Source organism: Trichoderma gamsii, assembly GCF_001481775.2.
Source record: "Trichoderma gamsii strain T6085 chromosome Unknown Scaffold_6.2, whole genome shotgun sequence".
NCBI classification, from domain to species: Eukaryota; Fungi; Ascomycota; class Sordariomycetes; order Hypocreales; family Hypocreaceae; genus Trichoderma; species Trichoderma gamsii.
Window position 1 is genome coordinate 148,514 of NW_020171343.1, and position 18,051 is coordinate 166,564.

The window sequence follows — 18,051 nt, forward strand, 5'->3', positions numbered from 1 at the left end:
CATGGGAAGAGCCAGAGGGGAAAGAAGACGGCGATGATGGCTTCGGATCGTCAAGAGCACAATCTGTGTACATACATACGTCGTAGCCCATGCATAATCAATCAAAGTTGCAACAAGTCGATAGTCGATAATGGAGGAAGAAAGAAACGATCCCGCTTATCTAATCCAATCCTGATTTCTAAAGCGCAAGTGCTGTATCGGGGCGCTAGTCTCAGCTAGTCAGTGGCTTCTGCTCTCTAAGCACGTCGCGCGCCGCAGCAACTGGCGGGATCCCTTTTGCCTTGGAAAGTTTCCATCATCACGCCTAAAAAGCTGCTGCTCTTCAACGTCGGCATCCATCGTGCGCATCGCCAGTCCCGCAAGAGCTCTTTGTGTCCAGGAGACTCTATTTGCCGGGATCGCTCGCAGATGCTGTTTGGTGACAGGCATTAGGATCGCTGCTGATTCGTCGAGAGCTTCCTTGTTCGAGCGGTCCCTCCACGGCGCGAGGACGAGGCTGCAACTCACGACAATTGCTTCGGGTCTCTTCTCAAGGGCTTGTTGGATCAAGTGCTGAAGGACAAGGCCTCTGTTCTGTTTCTTACCGATCTTGAAACGATTCTACACCGGCACCATGGCTGATTACGAAGACGATTACGACTATGAGAACTATGGGGATGAAGATGAGGGCATCACGCCCGAGGATTGCTGGACTGTGATTTCCTCCTTCTTCGAAACCAAGGGTCTTGTATCGCAGCAGACCGACTCCTTTGACGAGTTCACGCAGACGACAATCCAGGATCTCGTCAACGAATATTCCACCATCACACTCGATCAGCCCAATCCTCCTTCGCCACCTGGTCGAACGATAGCCCTTCGCCGATATGAAATCAAATTTGGAAGTGTCATGGTATCACGTCCCACTATCAGTGAGACGGATGGAACTGTGACATCTCTGCTCCCTTACGAATGCCGAGACCGTAACTTGACTTACGCCAGTCCGCTTTACATCAAGATCACCAAGAAGGTGTCTGCGGCCGTCGAGAGGGAGGTTCCGTTGCACGAGATGGACGATGCCCAGCAAGAACAGTATGCAAGGACCGGAGAAAACCCCACAAAGCTGGAATGGGAGGAGGAAGAAAATGGCGAAGACGACAATCTGGGCAAGTCTGATGACTGGAAGGACATGGTTTTCGTTGGCAAGCTGCCCATCATGGTCAAATCCAAGATTTGTCATCTGAGCCGTGAACAGGATGACAGCCTGTTCCTCGTCAACGAGTGCCCTTACGACCAAGGAGGCTACTTTGTTATCAACGGTAGTGAAAAGGTCCTCATCGCCCAAGAGCGGTCCGCCGCAAACATTGTTCAGGTCTTCAAGAAGGCCCAGCCCAGTGCCTATACCTACACTGCTGAAATCCGAAGTGCGCTGGAAAAGGGATCTCGACTCATCTCCAGCATGATGCTCAAGTTGTATGGCAAAGGAGACTCTGCGCGAGGTGGTTTTGGACAAACTATTCACACAACCCTGCCTTTTGTCAAGTCAGATCTTCCCGTTGCCATTGTTTTCCGTGCCTTGGGCGTCGTTTCTGATGAGGACATTCTGAATCACATCTGCTATGACCGAAACGACAGCCAAATGCTCGAAATGCTTCGGCCTTGCATTGAAGAAGCCTTTTGTGTTCAGGATCGAGAAGTTGCTCTTGATTTCATCGGAAAGCGAGGCAATCGTGATCAGGCCGGCCTCGGTCGTGAGAAGCGTGTTCGTGTAGCAAAGGACATTCTTCAGAAGGAGACGCTTCCCCACATTTCCCAGACTGAAGGCAGTGAGACCAGAAAGGCATTCTTCCTCGGATACATGGTGCACAAGCTGTTGCAATGCGCGCTCGGAAGACGAGAGCCCGACGACCGAGATCACTTTGGAAAGAAGCGTCTGGATTTGGCGGGTCCACTGCTGGCCAAGCTGTTCCGTGGTATCATGCGCAGAATGAATACTGAGCTGGCCAACTACCTGAGACGATGTGTTGAGGGTAACCGCCACTTCAACCTTGCTGTTGGCATCAAGCCCGGTACACTTTCCAACGGACTCAAGTACTCACTCGCCACTGGAAACTGGGGTGACCAGAAGAAGGCAATGAGCTCGACTGCGGGTGTCTCACAGGTGCTTAACCGTTACACTTTTGCTTCTACACTTTCCCATTTGCGTCGTACCAATACACCCATCGGAAGAGATGGTAAGTTGGCGAAGCCTCGACAGCTCCACAACACACACTGGGGTTTGGTGTGCCCGGCCGAGACCCCTGAAGGACAGGCTTGTGGTCTGGTCAAGAATTTGTCTCTGATGTGTTACGTCAGTGTTGGATCTCCTTCTGAGCCTTTGATCGAGTTTATGATCAACAGAGGCATGGAAGTCGTTGAGGAGTATGAGCCACTGAGGTATCCCCATGCCACAAAGATCTTTGTGAATGGTGTCTGGGTTGGAATTCATCAAGACCCAAAGCATCTGGTAAACCAAGTCTTGGATACTCGTCGCAAGTCCTATCTGCAGTACGAGGTCTCTCTGATCAGAGAAATTCGAGACCAAGAATTCAAAATCTTCTCTGATGCCGGTCGTGTTATGCGACCCGTCTTCACTGTACAGCAGGAAGATGACCCGGAAACGGGTATCAACAAGGGCCACCTGGTTTTGACCAAGGACCTCGTCAATAGACTGGCCAAAGAGCAGGCTGAGCCTCCAGAAGACCCAAGCATGAAGCTCGGATGGGAGGGGCTGATCAGGGCTGGTGCGGTGGAATATCTCGACGCCGAGGAGGAAGAAACGTCCATGATTTGCATGACACCGGAAGATCTTGAGCTTTATCGTCTTCAAAAGGCCGGCATTGCCACGGATGAAGACATAGGAGATGACCCAAATAAGCGTCTCAAGACCAAGACAAATCCGACAACTCACATGTATACGCATTGCGAGATTCACCCGAGTATGATTCTAGGTATCTGTGCTAGTATCATTCCTTTCCCCGATCACAACCAGGTATGTCAACCCGAGAAGATAATCTTTCTTCTTTGTTCATCTTTCTGTATGTTACGTTCAAAACGCTAACTGATGCTATACAGTCCCCCCGTAACACCTATCAATCCGCCATGGGTAAACAAGCCATGGGCTTCTTCTTAACCAACTATTCTCGGCGTATGGACACCATGGCAAATATCCTTTACTACCCTCAGAAACCGCTTGGCACCACTCGCTCTATGGAGTTTTTGAAATTCCGTGAGCTGCCAGCCGGACAAAACGCCATTGTAGCGATTGCTTGTTACTCTGGTTATAACCAAGAAGATTCCGTCATTATGAACCAGAGTAGTATTGACAGAGGTCTCTTCCGAAGTCTTTTCTTCCGATCATATTCAGATCAAGAGAAAAAGGTTGGCTTGAATTACACGGAAGTGTTTGAGAAGCCATTCCACCAAAACACTCTTCGTATGAAGCACGGCACATATGACAAACTGGATGAAGACGGTATTGTTGCTCCTGGTGTTCGTGTGTCAGGTGAGGATATCATCATCGGCAAGACGGCACCAATCGACGCCGAGACACAGGATCTTGGAACCAGGACGACCATGCACCAAAGACGCGATATCTCGACGCCTCTGCGAAGTACCGAGAACGGCATTGTCGACCAGGTTATCGTGACGGTGAACGCGGATAATGTCAAATATGTCAAGGTCCGTGTTCGAACGACCAAGATTCCCCAGATTGGAGACAAGTTTGCTTCTCGTCACGGTCAAAAGGGCACTATTGGTGTTACTTACCGACAGGAGGATATGCCTTTCTCAAGAGAAGGTCTCACACCAGATATCATTATCAACCCCCACGCCATTCCGTCTCGTATGACAATTGCTCACTTGATCGAGTGTCTCCTAAGTAAGGTCTCTACGTTGGAAGGTATGGAGGGTGATGCTACTCCCTTTACGGATGTCACCGTCGACTCCGTCTCAGAGCTCTTGCGAAAGCACGGCTACCAGTCTCGAGGCTTCGAGATTATGTACAACGGCCATACTGGACGCAAGCTCAGGGCACAAGTATTCTTTGGACCAACATACTACCAGCGACTCCGCCACATGGTGGACGACAAGATCCATGCCAGAGCTCGTGGTCCTGTGCAGATCATGACTCGGCAGCCAGTGGAGGGTCGTGCTCGAGATGGTGGTCTCCGATTCGGAGAGATGGAACGTGATTGTATGATTGCACACGGTGCAGCGTCCTTCCTCAAGGAGCGACTCTTTGAGGTATCGGACGCCTTCCGAGTTCACATTTGCGAGATTTGTGGACTCATGACGCCCATTGCGTACGTATTCCTGATGCTTCTCTTTTACAAACTCAGTAACACTTTTGCTAACATTTCTTTAGTAACTTATCCAAACAATCATTCGAGTGTCGACCATGCAAGAACAAGACCAAGATTGCACAGATTCACATTCCTTACGCTGCCAAGCTCTTGTTCCAGGAGCTCCAGTCAATGAACATTGCAGCTAGAATGTACACCAATCGGTCTGGTGCATCTGTCCGGTAGTTTGGCGATGGGAATTGGATTACAAATGCTGCATAATATGGTTGCCACAAGGGCTAAAAAGTTCATTTTTCGTACATCTTTTGAAGATTGGTAGAAAGTGGAAATTGCTTCAAGACAGAATGGACATGGGGGGCTTCACTCCCATTGCTACGCCAGCTACATAATTGCTGAGCGGAGAGTATGATTTGTACATGTAGATAAGAATAATACAATAAAGAAACAAAAAAGTAAGACAAACATGAATCTCTAAGCTCGCTCATCGTGATACATGATGTGAATAAATGTCTTGAAGAGGTTGCCGCTACTTTGGCGGAGCAGAATTGTTGCCCAGAGGTTCCAGTGAGTTGTGAACGTTCTGTTCAAGCTTGTACTCTGCCTCCAACTGGCGCTGCATATCAAAATCCAGCTCACGCTCTCTCTTGACGCGCTGTCGCTCCATATCGCGGACAACACCCTGGTGCATCGTCTTTTGTACAAAGATGTTGGTTAGCAGGAAACAGACGAGGTAGCTGATGAAGATGAAAGATGAAAACCATGGCGAGCGGATAGACAAAGAAAGCAAGACGTACATTTTTCTCTTCTCTTTGTCTGAAATGAACCCATGCAATCATTCCACAGGTGAAAGTGGTTGTTGTGGCGAGGGCAATTCTAGATGCTTGAGACATGGCGAGTATATTTAATTTTCTCTCTTCTCTGATGGGGAATTGAGTTGCGTGCAAGCCTTCCCGTGGAGATATGAAAAGATTGGCTCGATATTTTGGCGTGATCTGTATAAGAGGCTAATCAGAAGATGGGAAATGGGCGAGTGTGTGGATGTTTAGTCGTTGGCGAATGAAATGGCGCGAATATACGAATGAAGTTTTAGACGATAATTGCCCGTGAAGCTTATCTGTTGTGTGGGTGGCCTGGATGGGTTCGATTTAGGTAGCATTATAGAGGAGTCAAGTACCGTTGGCGGGATGCAGTAACAGTTTCAGCTTAAAAGTTTGCCGTTGCACAGTTAGTGGTGCTAGAGTGAGGTACTTTAGGAACGCACTTCTAAGGCCGAGCCCACGCCGAAAAGCTGTGACGACAACCGGCATTACCTAAGGCGGCATCCCATCTATCCTTTGCATGAAGCTGGAAGCTAAGCTCACCAGAGACATCACTGCATTCTGCGACTTTACAGCTCTGCGCCTCGAACCGATTTCCATTCCTTTTCTTCTCCTTTCTTTGTAGTTGAGCGAGTTCTTTAATATCTACCGTCAAGCCATCAATCATGGTGAGTGCGCGCGCGCATTGCTGTTGTCCAGAGGGGGGGAGTAGTAGCTTCAGGAAGCTGACGTTTATGGAAACCAGTCTGCACAGAACTCGGCGGGTATTCAGACCCTTCTCGATGTATGTATTGACGACATGCGCGCATGCATTTTTCACGACTCTTTCCATGGGATCGAAATGACGAGGAAGATCTCGGGGCGATGATGGTTCGTGGTGCTGATGCTGTTGGTAGGCTGAGAGAGAGGCATCCAAGATTGTGCAGAAGGGTATGTTGGCCCCATCCTATTCGGCCTACGTTTCTCTCCCGGGCTTTGACTGACTTTGGCTTGTGTGCATATAGCTCGAGAATGTGAGTGATGACCATTTACCGCAACCGCCACCGCAACCGCACCCGCACCCCGATCTCTCTGTTTGGCAGAGCGCAATGCGAGAATACACGAATCCGCAGCGAGAAACTGCAATTCTGACATACAAACGACGCATATAGTCCGAACCAAGCGCGTCAAGGAGGCCCGTGACGAAGCCAAGAAGGAAATCGCCGATTACAAGGCCAAGAAGGAAGACGAGTTCAAGAAGTTTGAAGCCGAGGTACGGATATACAGCCCATCAAGATCATAATAAAGAACCTGACCTAACGCATTTACCGATTATAGCACAGCAAGGGTAACGAGGCCGCCGAGCAGGAAGCTAGCAAGGAGGCCGAGAAGCAGATTGAGGTGATTAAGGAGGCCGGCAAGAAGAACCAGGATACCGTTGTGAAGAACCTGCTGCAGGCGGTGTTTGACGTTAAGCCTGTGGCTGCGTGAATTTGAAATTACGATAAAATGTGGCTGTTGCTGTTGTTGTGGGAGTGTATATTGAAGGAGAGGATAATTTGGGATTGAACTTTATGTACTAGCGGCTAGGGGGAGAATGATGATGGAAACGCTCGTACTATTTCGGTACTGATGCTATGCTCCATCAAGTTTGCACATTAACTTATATTTAAAACTACATTTTGCTCATTATTACTTGCGCTTTTCTGCTGGGGTTTTCAAATTAATCAAGGAAATCTATGAGGGTGCTCAGCATCTCGCCCATATCCTTGCTGTCTTCCTCCGTGGTATCCAACTCCTTCAACTGCTCTTTGAGCGTCTTCTGTATCGATTTAAAGTCATCGTCTGTCTCCGCTAGCAGCCGCTTAATTTTCTGATTTGCGCCGCCGTCCTCGGCGATGAGCCACGCCAGAATGACGTCGGCGAGCTGGAGGTTGAAAAGTCCGGCGTCCATCTTCCGCGAGAGCAGCTGAATCTCACGATCCTCCTCTGCGTCGCGTGAGTTGATCGACTCTAGTTGATGCGCTTCTTCGGCGGCCTTAATGCGCGTGGTATAGTCTCTATGTAGCTTTACCAGCTTTGCCGTCTTTTCGTAGTCCTTTTCGACGAATTTGGCCAGCAGGCGTATCCGCTCCGCGGATTCGGCAGGCAATAGTCGCAGCATGGAGGAGAAGATGGACAGCAGCGGCCCAATGAGGCGGTTGTCCTGCGTCTTGTTGAACAGGGTGAATGTGGTTTTCAGTCCTCCTGCCTCGACTATTCTTTGGCATATCTCGACGCTGGTGGCGCCGCCTGTCGCGTGATCCAACAGGCGTAATGACGGGTTCTTTGCCATTTTGCTCTCCTTGACCATGATGAGACAGAGCTCGGTTCCTTCAGCTTCGAGGAACTTGGCTCTCCCGGCAGCAATGTCAACGAGACATGTAAGGCTTTCGAATAAATTCTCAACAAATTCCTCCTCCGGGCTTCCCTTTTCTGGATCTCGCCGACGATAGGGAGCTACTAGCTGGAGCATAGTGTCGATGATGTCTAGGCCGATGAGCTTTTCGCAGTTTTCGGGCGCTGTCTGGGCGAGGATGGCCAGGATCTCTGCAGCATACTGCTTGTTCTGGGTCACTGGCGATTCGGTGCGCTGAATGCGCTGCAGCAGCCACTTTAGCAGGGCATCCTCCTCGCACATTCGCGTGGTGACGGCTTTCTGGGAGCTGAGGTTTTCTAACACGCTGAGAGAGTGATAGACGCCTGTGCGGTCGGACTCGTCGTCTTCGTTGAAGCGAGTCAAGTTGGAGACTAGCAGACCAAACAGGTCGCTGTCAATTAATGCGCCAACTAACGTGTCCCATTGCTCAGTCTCCGTAACAACATCATCGTCTGTGAGCTCTCCAATAATCTCAATTGCATCAATCGCAATGTCTGTATTCTCGTGCGTCAGCAGGCTGACCAAGCTGCCCGCGCTCCCCAGCTTGACAAACTCCTCGTACAGCTCCGAAGACTCAGCAAGCAGAGAGAGGTTCTTGATTTCGGCATCGAGGTCGGCTTCGCTGTCGATGAATTTGTGCGGCTCGTCCTCGAACCTGGCGCGCAGCTCCGAATTCTTGGTGATGAGCTTCTCGAGGTTGAGCGCCGTTCTTCTAAGCCAGGCGCTGTCTATCTTGCCCAGTTCGCCGCCCGCTTCGGCCTTGTCGACGAAATCGAGAATCTCGGATTCTTGTTTGGAGATGCCGCCACCGAAGAAGCGGCCTTCTTCGTCATCGCCGGCGTCGTCTTCTGGTGGCAATTCAGGACCGAATTCGTCGTCCTCGGCGGGATTCTCTTCTACTTCGTCTTCGACTTGGGCATGGCGATTGGCGGTGCGATCGCTCAGTTTGGTGGCTTTGTAAATTTCATCTGAAAAGTGTAGCCAATTGGTTAGCATCAAACCAACTATAGTGCTAGAGTATATTCTTGTCAATGCATCGTGATGCCATCTCGTGTTCTCACTTACTGGGGTCGCGAATTGGCTGCTCAAGTTTTCGCTTGCTGGTGGAGCCTGATGCCTGAGAGCAGGTAATTAGCAACAATACACGTGGCAATGCGATAATCCCAACGATCATATTCTTTCCCATACCTTGAAAATGTCATCAACGCTCGCCATTGTGTCTATTCAAGAGCTCTCGTGGTGATATCTATCGAGTTGTAGCTGCTATGCACACTAAGCTTCTAGCATCATAGGCACATGGAGCTCTGGCGCCTTTATCGCGGCCCCTGTCCTTCAGTTACGGCACTCGCGGGGCGATAAGGTTCTACTCCGGATTTGCGCTCTACAGAGGCATTGATCCGCTAACGGGGCCCCAACTCCCATATGGGCTAGTTCATGCCATGCCAGACATTCAAAGATGCATTGGCCAATTAGAATGCCTGACAGCCTGGCATTTCCTACTTTGGCCCAAATACGCACTAGTATACTGGTACCCGTCCGTTTGGAGCAGCACAGCGGCCAGGGGTTGGAAAAGGGGACGAGACGCTGTGGGTTAGGGGTCGGTTTTAAGGGCTCCATGCAGCGGCATTGGCCTGCGATTTTGGCACTAGGCGACAAGCTGCTGGGACAGGCGCCTCTTAGCCTCAAGCGAGAAACTCCAGACGGCCGATGGTCTCTATCAGGGGGGGCAGCTATTGTGGCCTGGCAGCGGCGGGCCTGACAGCGGTAATATCGTGTGGTAGCACCACATGGTTGCGGCGGTGAGCGCTGTGCTGTGATCAGCGGTGCATGCCAGGCGCTGTGGGCGCTGTGGGCGGCTTCTGATCCTCGCCAGCGCCAGGCACACGTACCGGTACTTGAGGGTGCGCCGGTGCTTCGCAGCAGAAGCAACTCCCAGCCTGGCCTCTCTCCCCACGATCCACCGGCTAGGGAACGTCCATCCAAATCCCCGATTTTCTCGACTCTTGTCTGGGTACGTGCAGACGGGATTTGCAGCAGCTGCGTTGGGATGCGGCCGATCTGAGCGTTCTTTCTGTGTCTCTTCCTCTCATAGTAATTCCGCCGCGAATCGAATCTGGCCTCCAGCTCGAGTTCGCTAAAACAAAACATCAAGTCCGGATCTTGCTTGTGGTCATGGCTATCTGCCGCACAAGCGCGATATCCAGGCCTGCACATCTCCACGACCCACGTTGTACGAGTAAGATTGGGCCCGGACGAGGCGACTATTGGCTGACACAGGAGCCTGCTCCCAATCCAGCACTTTGCAGAGCATGCAGCAGTCGCATCCCTTTGACGATAACATCCTCTCCCGCCGAGCAACTCGCGCTGCTCCCATAGAACCCTCGTCGCCGCCGCCGCCACCGCCGCAGGCGTCGTCACGAGAGGCTCCCGGCATCGAGGCCGTGCTGTCGAGCCCCAAGACGCCCGTTCTGCGCTCCGTCTTCTCGTCTGCCCGCCTGCCGCGAAGCTCGTCGCTGATCCCGCCGCTGCACGGCTCGCCGCCCAGCGCCAGCACTGCTGCTGCTATTAATACTGGCTCGCCGCCTCACCACGCAAACGCCAACCAGCAGACGCATCGCGGTCCCGTGCACCCCCCCGTCAGCCTCAAGCGGCCGTCAACACCGTCGTCACAGCTCAACAGGGGCGCCAGCTCCGGAACGTCGCCGCAGGAAGCCTCTCGGACCCGCAACCGCTGGTCGACGTCGTCCATCTCGTCTGCGTCCAGTCGCACGTCTCCTTATGCCTCTCGCCAGGCCTCGATATCGAACTCTCGTATCCGTCGCGCCAGCCTTGAAGCAGCTCTCCCCCCCCCATCGGTTCCTCCTCCTCCTCTCCCACCCGCCCAGGCACCTCCTCGCAAACCGTCTTACACGGGCCAAAGCCGTTTCAACTCTTCAGACAGCGGCGCGACTCCCACTTCGGCACATCCAATGAGGTCGGAGTCGAGCATGTCCATGAGGCATTACGAGAACGGCCAGCTACGCTCTGTATCGCCCAATCCCTACGCAAACCCTACCACCACTACATCGACCACCGCCAGGATGCCGCATGAACATAGCCACGACCCATACGCCCCTAGGGGCCACTCAAGGGACCATTCTGGGAAAAGCAGCAGAGACTTGGGCAAGCCCCGCGCTCAGAAGAACCCTTCTCAAAAAGCAATGCTCTCTCGTGCGCTGCAAAAGGCCAACACTGCAGTACAGCTTGACAATGCTCAGAATTTCGAGGGCGCTCGAGAATCGTATGCCGAGGCCTGTGATTTGTTACAACAGGTGCTGGACCGAACTTCTGGAGATGAGGATAAGCGGAAGCTTGAAACAATTGTAGGTTTTGAACCATTGGGTTGAAGGAAGAACAAGAAGATGATGAAGAGGAGAGAAAGATTAGGCATAGGCCATCATGTACTTGAGCTAATGATATATATCCAGCGCCAAACTTACACCAGCCGTATCGACGAGCTGGATCAAATGGGCCCTTGGCAAGACGAAAATGTCAAGGCTCTACCCGCCCGCCCAGAAAGCGAGGATTACAGCGCGTCTTTATACATGCATCAGGACTATGAGATGATGGAAGAGGCTCCCAGAGTTGAAACGGCAAGAGTTATCAGTATTATTGGAGATGGTAGTTCCCCGGTTGCGAATCAGTGGCAGCAAGATTATACAACAACAGACAGGCCCACTCGCACTTTGGAACCAGGGATGTTGCAGTCCTCATTCTCTCGATCTCCTCGGCGACTTCGCTCTACAGATAATCTCCGGGCACAGAGTCAACAAGAGGCTTTGTATGCGCCGCCGCCCCTATCACCTCGTTCACCGTCGCCAATGAAGATGCGTCCGGAGGAGTACACCGAGATGGCACACGAGCATCACGAACCTCATCACCAAAACTACCACCAGCGACAGCCTAGCGACTCCGTCCTGCCTTATGACATGCAAGATTTCACAGAAGGAACCCAGAATTCATGGTTGGATCCAATTGATGAATCAGGTGCCTCAACTGTTTCATCTGTACATTCGCGTACATCATCGCTAGGCTACCGCCGACGCCATATTAGGGCTGCCAGCGGTAACACGGAGGCTGAATTCGACACAGCGCTGGACGCTGCTATCGAAGCTGCATATGACGACGGTTTCGAGCCTATGGAACCTGAAGATTATGATACCATAGACCCTAGTGAAGACGCCGTCGCAAGCGTAATGCAAAGGGTAGAGAAGGCACGGGAACAAGTTAGACAGACTGAACAGGAAGCATATGATGACCTAGCGATGCTACGACAAGCGCATCAGCAGAATCAACAGCACCTCCAAGAAGAAGAGGATAAATATACACCAGACGGATTCTACGAGGATGACTCTTCAGAAGATGAAGAGAGGTTACTGGACGAGATAACCCGCGACTTTGCAATTGAAGATTTTACCATGGCGCAGCCGCAGTCGAACACCGCAACGGTGTCGGCCAGCCAGCAGGAAGCATGGAATGAAGATGAGACAAGGCCAGACTTTATATCAGGCGTTCGATCGTTTTCTGCTCTTTCTCAGAGACCGCCAATCCCCCAAACCTCAAACTTGATGCAACCGGCAGCGCCACCTCCAACTACAACATTACCGGAAGTACCAAAAGGCTCTAATTCTCCATCCCATGGCGTGCGAAACCGCCGAATGTCTGGGCAGAATCCAAAGCAGCTCAAGATTGAAACCAAGAATCTCGGGCAGTCAAATACCAGAACAGTGTATGACGACGACGAAATATCCCCAAGCACGGTGGACAGGGACTTGGTAGAAGCGTTGGTTCGAGGAGCCAGCGCCCAACCCGTAAAGCAACATAACGCGGCAGAAAACGAGTCAAAGATTCCTGGGTCACCAGGTGCTAAAAAGAGGCTGATAGATGGAGAAGATGTGACCGCAGCTAATGCGTCGCCTTCCGTCCACAGACTAAAGAAGAATTTCTCATCTTCCAGCTTGCGAAGCATGAAGAATCGAAACATGTCAGTGTCACATCTCGACGATAACTCGGACGTATCACCTGGCACCCCCATGGGCAACGGTAATCCCTTCAAGGCGCCTGCTGTGCCTGCGCTGCCGACGCCACTAATTACTTCATTCAGGGACAATACGGAGGCTGGCGGTGGTGCTGGGCTCCATCTGTTTGATGACAATTTCCATGTGGCAGCCACTCCCGGTCCCCAGAGTCCGGTGGTATCAATGGAAGTTCCTGCGCCTCTGGAGCCTTGTCCTAATGATTTCATGCTACGACCGTTTTGGCTGATGCGATGTCTCTACCAAACATTGGTGCACCCCAAGGGTGGCTATGTCAGCACGAAACTGTTCGTGCCGCGGGATGTCTGGCGGGTGAAAGGGGTCAAGATTAAGAACGTTGAAGACAAAGTTGCAAATTGCGATTTCCTCACTGCGGCGCTGCTGAAGCTGGCCAAGGTTGACACGTTTGATGCGGACGCCGTATTGGAAGAGATGCAGTCCTTGGAGGGTGTTCTTGAACAGGTCCAATCGTCTCTTGCCCGGAAGCTTGGGAGCGAAGTTGGAGTTTCAGGCGGCCATATCTTCAAAGATGCCTCCGTGGACGGAGAGGGAGGCTCAAATGTACCACGTTCGGGCAGTGTGTCTGGGAAAGCATCCGCATTTTCATGGCGAAGACTTCGACCGAAGACATCGGGCGTTGCGTTGGGCGGATCATATAGCAACCGTAGTGCCAGTATGGAGACCAAAGAGGTGACGACGCTGGCGACTCTTCCCATGACGCCGAAGCCGACCAGCCGTCCGCCCAAGCGAGATGTCAGCCAGGCTCAGTTTATCGGCCCCAACGCGATGTATATGGGCTCACTAGCCCGTTTATTTGATGCTGCGCAGGCAATTGGTAAGTTGGCAACATGCTCACACCTTTATCTTTGTTGGAGATGATAACCAGATGGCTAATTTGAGACGTATAGATCAAATCGCAAGACAAGTTGAAGACCCCGGCCTGCGACATGCAGACAAAACCCAAGTCGGCTTGGAGCTTTGCACACGCCACGCAGCCGAATTCTTTGGCTTCTACATCTGTCGGTTTGTCCTCGCCGATCTTGGCCTACTTTTAGACAAGTTTCTCAAGAGAGGAAGCGAATGGGTTCTTACATAAGAGGGCAAAAGAACAAAGAGAAAGAGTTGCTGTGTTTTTATACAATGTGATACCTTACGATCAAGAGACGGAAATAATTAATCTGGAACTTAGAATAATGTTCATGACTGGACGATTATATATATACCTATATATAGTAATGGCAGCTGTGTGGTGCAGTGCCCATATATGACACAAGGTCGCGTTTCGAGCCTCTGCTTGCGAGAGATATGAGTGGGCTCTTCATGATTCCTGCATGTACATGTATATATAAACTACGGGTGCGGCTTTCAGATACAAGGCAATGGATGAAACATCCTGACCACCGCAAACCAAGTGACAAGAGGAAGAAATTCGACGTTTAGAATTATTTTTATGATTTGAGATTCTACTTGTCCGCTGTAGCATCATGCCATGCCATTAGCTGATGTTGCTCTTAGGAGGGGCCGTCATCGCAAGTGCGGAACTAATCCGCCCCAAAGAGGAAAATTCACCTACCAAAACCTCCACAGCTTCGAGACCCTCCAACTCTCTAAACGCTGCAGTTTTCCGCCAAAAGCCACAACGACATCGCACAGTCGTTGCTCAATGCAAGCTTTGTCGATGCCCAGATGAGCCTGGCTGGGAGAGCTGGACGAGCCTGGACTCGACAATGGCCGACGCCGCCGCGGAGTCGGGCGCTCGGCTGGACTAGCAGCTACAACAGCTACAATATCGCTATCAAGCTGTCAAGTCGACATCGCGGGTATGCCTCGCAGGCCAAACCGACGCCTGCACAGCTCGAAGCGCGGATTGCGGCGATTCCGATTGAGCGATATCGAAACTTTTGCATCGTGGCGCATATTGACCATGGCAAGAGCACGCTGAGCGATCGGCTGCTGGAGCTGACGGGAACGATCTCGGCGAGCGATGCGAACAAGCAGATTCTCGTGAGCTATTTGATATCTTCTGCTCTTCTCACAGCATAAGCTAAACGGTTGGTAGGACAAACTCGACGTCGAGCGCGAGCGCGGCATCACGGTCAAGGCCCAGACATGCACCATGATCTACAAGCACGACGGCCTCGACTACCTGCTGCATCTCGTCGACACCCCCGGCCACGTTGACTTCCGCGCCGAAGTCACCCGCTCCTACGCCAGCTGCGGCGGCGCCCTGCTGCTCATTGACGCCAGCCAGGGCATCCAGGCGCAGACCGTGTCCAACTTCCACCTCGCGTTTGCGCAGGACCTGGCGCTGGTGCCCGTCATAAACAAGATTGATATGCCGTCGGCGGATGTGCCCCGCGTGTTGGACCAGATGGAGACGAGCTTTGAGTTGGATCCCAAGAAGGCGATTATGGTGAGCGCGAAGACGGGTAAGGGCGTTGCGAATCTTTTGCCGGCGGTGGTGGAGGGGATTCCGCACCCTATTGGCGATGAGAATAAGCCGCTGAAAATGCTTTTGGTTGATTCTTGGTATGATACGTTCAAGGGCGTGGTTCTTCTGGTGAGACTGTTTGATGGAACGATCAAGTCTGGCGACAACGTGATATCCTTGGGTACGGGCATGAAGTATACCGTCGGCCAGGTTGGCATTCAATACCCCAACGCAACACCACAGTCGGTTCTGCGTGCGGGCCAAGTCGGCTACGTATACTTTAACCCGGGCATGAAGAGGATTCAAGACGCCAAGCTGGGAGACACTTTCACCACAGTCGGTGAAGAAGAAACCCTCGAGCCGTGCCCGGGCTTCGAAGAACCGAAGCCCATGGTATTCGTTGCCGCTTTTCCCACCGACCAGAGCGACTACCACCGTCTTGCTGATAGTATCAACCAACTTGTTCTCAACGACCGCAGCGTGACGCTGCAAAAGGACTTTTCAGAAGCGCTTGGTTCTGGATGGCGTCTTGGATTCTTGGGCAGTCTTCACTGCTCCGTCTTTCAGGACCGCCTGAGGCAGGAGCACGGCCGTAACATTATCATCACGGAGCCTACTGTGCCGACGAAGATTGTGTACGCGGACGAGTCGGAAGAGGTTGTGCAGAACCCGGCTTTGTTTCCTGATATGAGCGATCATAATATTAGATCTGCAACCTTGTTCGAACCGTGAGTATAAACGAGCAGTCACAAAACATCTTTACCTCTGAGTGGTTTGACTAACTTTATGTTGATAGCTTTGTCAAGGCGACAATTACGGTTCCTGAGGAGTACCTCGGCCGAGTCATTGAGCTCTGCGAAGGCAACCGTGGTGAGCAGCAGAGCTTGGAGTTTTTCCACACGGACCAGGTTATCCTGACGTACGATATTCCTGCCTCGCAGCTTGTTGATGACTTGTTTGGAAAACTCAAAGGCGTGTCGTAAGTTTTGTTTTAGCTCACAGAAGTATCATGTTAGAACCTGGGTATACTGACCTGTGGATTATAGAAAGGGCTATGCAACTCTTGATTACGAAGATGCTGGGTGGCGGCAGAGCAAGCTTGTGAAGCTGCAGCTGCTTGTCAATAGACAGCCTGTGGATGCTATTTGCCGAGTTGTGCATTCGACGCAGGTAGAGCGTCTGGGCCGGCAGTGGGTCACCAAATTCAAGGAACACGTCGATCGGCAAATGTTTGAGGTCGTCATTCAAGCTATCGTGGGCAACAAGGTGATTGCCCGAGAAACCATCAAGCCATTCCGAAAAGATGTGCTGGCGAAACTGCATGCCAGTGATATCACCAGACGGAGAAAACTACTGGAGAAGCAAAAGGAGGGAAGGAAGAGGCTTAGAGCGGTGGGCAATGTGATTATCGACCAGTCGGCATTTCAGAGTTTCTTGTCAAAATAATGACAGCGTCTTATGTCAGTGTATATATAAATTCTATAAATCAAGATACAATCGACCGTCTACATATAGAGTACAGATTTACCAATGCCATCTCCAATCATACAATCTCATCAAGAATTCTCCACCTTCTCACTACGGCTTCCTTTGTTGTCTTCAAAATCACCCGGAAGCTCATATCCCACCTCAACCCTCTTCGGCCACGACCACCCCATACCCCCCTCCAGCGTCGACTGATCCATCCTCAACGGCACCAGCGCCCCATCCTTGCCCTCATCATCAAAGTCAAAAATCCGATAATCCGCATTAAAGTACCACCAGCTCGTCACGGCCGTCCTCATAAACGCCGAGTGCGAAAAAACAAAAATCAGATCCTCGGGTCTCTTGCGGAGCTTTTCGAGGGCGCGCCGGGCTCGTGCTAGGATGGCAGTGCGGGTGTAGCCAAAGAGGCTGCGGGCCGCGGGGGAAGAAGTCTTATCCGGCCAGAGGGGGTGGACGGCGGAGAAGTCGAACGAGGGGGAGGTGAATTGGATGCGGGTGTGGTTGTCTTTGATGAGGACGAGGTGGGAGGGGGGAGAGCCGGTGTCGCAGGGTTTGTCCGAGTTTTCTGTTTGTTTGGGTTTGTAAGCGAGATGTGAATGAAGTGCGTGAGAGTGTATGAGAGTAAGTTATAGTAGTCAATAGAGAAATAAAGACATAATGATACATCTCAGCTATGAGGCAATAGCTTGAGAAAATGCATAATGTCTTTGAAGATGATGCTTTTTTAGAGAATGGTATAAGTCAACGTACCCTGCCAATCTGCATCCGCCTCAATCATAATTCCTCTTTCAACCAGCCAATCCGCTGCCAAACTCGCCGTCTGCAGCGTCCGCAACATCGGGCTCGCAACAATGGCAATTCTGCCCTCGAACGACGAGAAGCGCTGGACGAGGTTCTGGCGGAGCTGTGCGCATTGCTGGAGGCCAAGGTCGGTGAGGCGAGGGTCGGGGATGAAATGGTCCTGTGGGATATGGATATGAATATGCTTGTTTTTAAGGATAATTTTGTGTTAATCGGGGTACTTATTGGCTTCGTTGTGGAGGGCCTGGGCGTGGCGGATGAGGACGATTGTGGGAGGCATGGCTGGTTGTGGTGGTTGTGATGGTTGTGAATATTGAGGTTTGTGGTGTTGATGGATGTAAGTGAGTCAGTTGAGTGAGTCAATGAGTGAGTGACAGTGCGACAATGGGTAGACACAAGGTTTGATGCCGATCAGGTAATCAAGATTTAGTTTGCTTAGTGCAGTGTCCTCCCTGGCAGTCTATATATGTTTCAATCGACTATGCAACTTGTCTTGTTCTTAACATCATCGTCTTCGCATCATTGGAGGAATTCAGGATACTCCAAGTCGAAAAACCATTGTACCAGGCAGGTACCCGTGAAGTTCGTCCGTTTACTGTCCCGCCATCTCTTTCCCGCGTCTCTTCGTACTGGTACGTGACAGGCACCAAGCCAACTCAACAGTGAGCCTTAGCGGCCCAGAAAAGCGGAAGCATCCGCATACCTAATAGTGGCCTTCTGGATC

General features: G+C 51.5%; 6 protein-coding genes across 6 annotated transcripts; 3 read left to right on the plus strand and 3 right to left on the minus strand.

Moving 5' to 3' along the window:
- Positions 1-613: 613 nt before the first annotated feature.
- TGAM01_v202386 (DNA-directed RNA polymerase II subunit RPB2) lies at positions 614-4,544 on the plus strand (the record flags this gene model as incomplete). The annotated part of the gene is made up of 3 exons (XM_018804915.1): positions 614-3,007; positions 3,091-4,319; positions 4,382-4,544. 3 exons carry the CDS (start codon positions 614-616, stop codon positions 4,542-4,544), a joined length of 3,786 nt encoding a protein of 1,261 aa, XP_018661906.1.
- Positions 4,545-4,845: 301 nt separating this feature from the next.
- On the minus strand, positions 4,846-5,115 carry TGAM01_v202387 (hypothetical protein; the record flags this gene model as incomplete). The annotated part of the gene is made up of 1 exon (XM_018804914.1): positions 4,846-5,115. The coding sequence occupies one exon, from the start codon at positions 5,113-5,115 to the stop codon at positions 4,846-4,848; it is 270 nt and encodes an 89-aa protein (XP_018661905.1).
- A 687-nt stretch (positions 5,116-5,802) lies between these two features.
- Positions 5,803-6,607, plus strand: TGAM01_v202388 (vacuolar ATPase; the record flags this gene model as incomplete). Its single annotated transcript, XM_024548990.1, has 4 exons — positions 5,803-5,805; positions 6,142-6,150; positions 6,222-6,389; positions 6,455-6,607. The coding sequence occupies 4 exons, from the start codon at positions 5,803-5,805 to the stop codon at positions 6,605-6,607; spliced, it is 333 nt and encodes a 110-aa protein (XP_024406229.1).
- Positions 6,608-6,839: 232 nt separating this feature from the next.
- On the minus strand, positions 6,840-9,749 carry TGAM01_v202389 (hypothetical protein; the record flags this gene model as incomplete). The annotated part of the gene is made up of 3 exons (XM_018804912.1): positions 6,840-8,539; positions 8,601-8,652; positions 9,054-9,749. The coding sequence occupies 3 exons, from the start codon at positions 9,747-9,749 to the stop codon at positions 6,840-6,842; spliced, it is 2,448 nt and encodes an 815-aa protein (XP_018661903.1).
- A 95-nt stretch (positions 9,750-9,844) lies between these two features.
- TGAM01_v202390 (translation factor GUF1, mitochondrial) lies at positions 9,845-16,487 on the plus strand (the record flags this gene model as incomplete). Its single annotated transcript, XM_024548991.1, has 7 exons — positions 9,845-10,897; positions 11,003-13,445; positions 13,519-13,694; positions 14,231-14,614; positions 14,670-15,769; positions 15,838-16,020; positions 16,088-16,487. 7 exons carry the CDS (start codon positions 9,845-9,847, stop codon positions 16,485-16,487), a joined length of 5,739 nt encoding a protein of 1,912 aa, XP_024406230.1.
- Positions 16,488-16,597: 110 nt separating this feature from the next.
- TGAM01_v202391 (hypothetical protein) lies at positions 16,598-17,607 on the minus strand (the record flags this gene model as incomplete). Its single annotated transcript, XM_018804910.1, has 3 exons — positions 16,598-17,091; positions 17,277-17,511; positions 17,593-17,607. The coding sequence occupies 3 exons, from the start codon at positions 17,605-17,607 to the stop codon at positions 16,598-16,600; spliced, it is 744 nt and encodes a 247-aa protein (XP_018661901.1).
- Between the last annotated feature and the right edge of the window lie 444 nt (positions 17,608-18,051).